A 3202-nucleotide genomic window follows, 5' to 3' on the forward strand; every position below is an offset into this window, starting at 1 on the left:
CACAAGATTTCAGTTTTTCATACTACACCCCAACGTTTCACATTGAATCACTTTACACATTTTATCAGGTTAGTGAGAAAATGAGAAAGTGGTGCATAAACTACCTCTATAATATAAGTTTGGTTTTTACCTTAGTCACAGCTTCGTGAACCAAGCAAAAAGTCAAGACTTCATCAAGATACACACTATTGCATGGTTATTAACTCCCTCAAAAGTATCGCTTGTATAAAAAAATGTCGAAGCTATTTTAAAAATACATGGTACAATAACATAAACAAACCAGTTGATAAAAGTTACATGATGATGTTTACTACAATGTAGTTCAAAAGTCAGAGGCAAAAAATGCTTAATCGAAACACCAGTAGGCTGTAGCTAGCGTCGATACAAGTAGATGTGGCTAATGGAATTTCTTGAAGAAGTCGTGAATGTGTGTGTTGATTTCATCAGGCTTTTCTTGTTGCAAAAAATGGGCAACTCCTTCCATTACAACTACTTGTTCCAGAAGCGGCGCATATTTCTTGAACCCGCCTTTGTGTATGAAGTCCTTGGCACCGGGAGAGTTATAAACTAGGTCCTGGTCTCCAACAATAAACTTAACCGGAACTTTCACTTGAGCACCAGTCCATGCTGTAGTCAGTTCCCAATTGCTGCATTGTTCATGCACAAGATGTTAATTAAAACAAGAATGATTACTAGATTATCAGCCATACAAAGTTCGAAGAAAATTACGTACAGGTCCAAGTTCCGATAGTAGTTTATACCGCCGGTGAAGCCCGTCTTCTCAAATTTAGTGGCATAGTAGTTAACCTCATCTTCAGACAACCAACTTGGCAAGACAATAGGAGCATCTGTGGGACGTCCAAATCCTTTGCCTTTAGGCAGGAAAAGTGGACCAGGGTTCCTATATGTTAGAAACTCCTTCAAAATTCTTGTAGTGCCCATCTGAGCAAACTCAGCTTCTATCACTCCTGGCTCCTACAAATATGAGTAATTTGTCTAGTCATAAGAAAAAATTGCAATTGATATTAAGCGAGTATGGGATTTCGAAATTACAGAGATAGTATCTTATTGTTTTGGTGTTTTGTTTGGGCACAAAAGTCTGTTTTTTGGGCTTCTCTCTGTTTTCCTGTGGTGGTCCATATTTCGGATGTGCATATATTGTAGTTGAGCCTCATTTCTTGTAATTATGATGTGCTGGTAATGAATTTACCTTTCTCTCCAAAAACAAACAATACTGTTTTCGAACAAACCCAGTTTGATTATTAGTTCAGATTCACAGTCTATGAGAAGAGAACATTCATTGCAATTTCAGCTTATAACAAAGTTGATTATTTTTTTCATAAAGATTTAATGAAATGTATAGCTTAACCAACCTTAATCTTGATGACACAGGGCAGGATTATGTCACAATTATAAAGAAGAATAACGGTTAACTTGGGCTGGTAGAGGATGAGCAAAACAGACTCAAATATTTGCTTTTGAAAGGTAGAAATTGCAATCAAACAATATATTGATGCCACATCCTACTTTAAAAAAAAAAAAAAAAAACAAAAAACAAAAATACTTTGGGATTTAGATTCATTACACAGATGGTCGTTTTCAATCTGTCCAGATGGTGTAGAAAACTAAGCTCTTTAAAATAATCACTGGAATAGCGTAATAGGCAAATGCAATATGTTGTAGCTTGTAGAGATTAAACTAATAAGCAAAAGCAAGCCTTAAGGTTCAATTAAATTAAAAAATTGAAAGTGAATCTTACTAGTCTTTTCTTTTTTGGTCTAACTCTTACATTTCTCATTTCATGATATAAGTTGAGGAAAATTTTTTGTAATTCCCATTACCCCCATGAATTGTCCATTAAACCTGTTTCCCTCTAATATTTTAAAAACATGCGAATATGTTTCGTACCATTAAATCCTTCAATGTTTTTGTACATTTTTTTTGGTTTATTCAAATTATTCTAGTGGACAAAGAAAATTGTTAGAAACTTGATGGCACGCTTTAAAACATTAGAAAAGCTTACAACTAAATTGAAAGTCGAGAGACAATTGAAAGATGATTAAATTGTAAACAAATTTACCATTAGGGACTGATGTTAAGGTTGACCTAAAAATAAAATAAAAACAATAAAAAAAAATTTCAATAGTAAAGTACGGATAGAATTTCATGGGCTCAAAAAATCCCTAAAAAAATATATAAAATACCAAACCTGAAATCTGCAAATGTAATAGTCATCGCCATAAACAGCTTGAAGGGACTTGATGATCTTCCTCTGAGGGTTTCGCGGCGAGAACGCCACGCTCAAGCTGACCAAGGCTTTGACCCGGTCGGGCCGGAACAGGCAGAGGTACCAAGCGATGATGGAGCCCCAGTCGTGGGCCACCACGAACACCTGCTCCTGATCGGGTGCGATGGTGTCCAGGAGCGCCACGAGGTCTCCAACCACGTGGAGGCAGGTGTAGCTGGAGGGGGAGGCGGGGGCATCAGTGTCGCCGTACCCGCGTAAGTCGGGGGCGACGGTGCGGTAGCCGAGGGCTGAGAGGGCGAGGATTTGGTGGCGCCAGGAGTACCAGAGATCGGGGAAGCCGTGGATGAAGAGGATGAGTGGGCCATGCCCTTTCTCGGCGACGTGCATGTTGATGCCGTTCACTTGGACTGTTCGGTGCTCTATTCCCTCCGACTCCATGATCGTCGATCTCTCTCTCTCTCTCTCTCTCTCTCGTAATAGTTATCAGTGAGTGATTAGTGTTTGGGTGTCTTTTTATAGAAGGAAAGCAGCAGAAATGGTCTGATGGTAACTGAGAATCTGTAAGAAGATAAGATAGAGAAGGGAGGTGAACTTTCACGTGAAAACAACTAGCTTGCAAATGGAAGATGCTTTCCCTTTTTCTCCATCACTAGAAACAGTTAGTTTCTTTATTTTGAGAATTAGCCAACATGATTAGAAATTAAAGTCTAAATAATTAAATATGGACGACATTTAAGGATCCATGTACGTTTTTCAGGTCAATCAAAAGCCACAAAATTAGCTAGAACTGAATGCAGAAAGTATGGAAACGCAACTTGTACATTTTCTAACCGAACAATAGATTATGCTATTGCGGATATACCTACTTGCTCAGAAATATTAGAAGTGCAAGTGTGAGATAATTGCATATAATGACAGAAATTAACATGATAGTGTAGGTGATGACAACGACAA

At 38.1% G+C, this 3202-nt stretch overlaps 1 protein-coding gene across 1 annotated transcript; it reads right to left on the reverse strand.

Annotated features, from left to right (window-relative positions):
- Positions 1-245: 245 nt before the first annotated feature.
- On the reverse strand, positions 246-2792 carry LOC137737738 (epoxide hydrolase 1). Its single transcript, XM_068477289.2, has 3 exons — positions 2210-2792; positions 734-975; positions 246-647 (listed from the first exon to the last, which is right to left on the reverse strand). Exons 1-3 carry the CDS (start codon positions 2684-2686, stop codon positions 398-400), a joined length of 969 nt encoding a protein of 322 aa, XP_068333390.2. The 5' UTR covers positions 2687-2792; the 3' UTR covers positions 246-397.
- Between the last annotated feature and the right edge of the window lie 410 nt (positions 2793-3202).

The sequence above is a fragment of the Pyrus communis genome, chromosome 13 (assembly GCF_041283825.1).
Source record: "Pyrus communis isolate YQ-2024b chromosome 13, ASM4128382v1, whole genome shotgun sequence".
NCBI classification, from domain to species: domain Eukaryota; kingdom Viridiplantae; phylum Streptophyta; class Magnoliopsida; order Rosales; family Rosaceae; genus Pyrus; species Pyrus communis.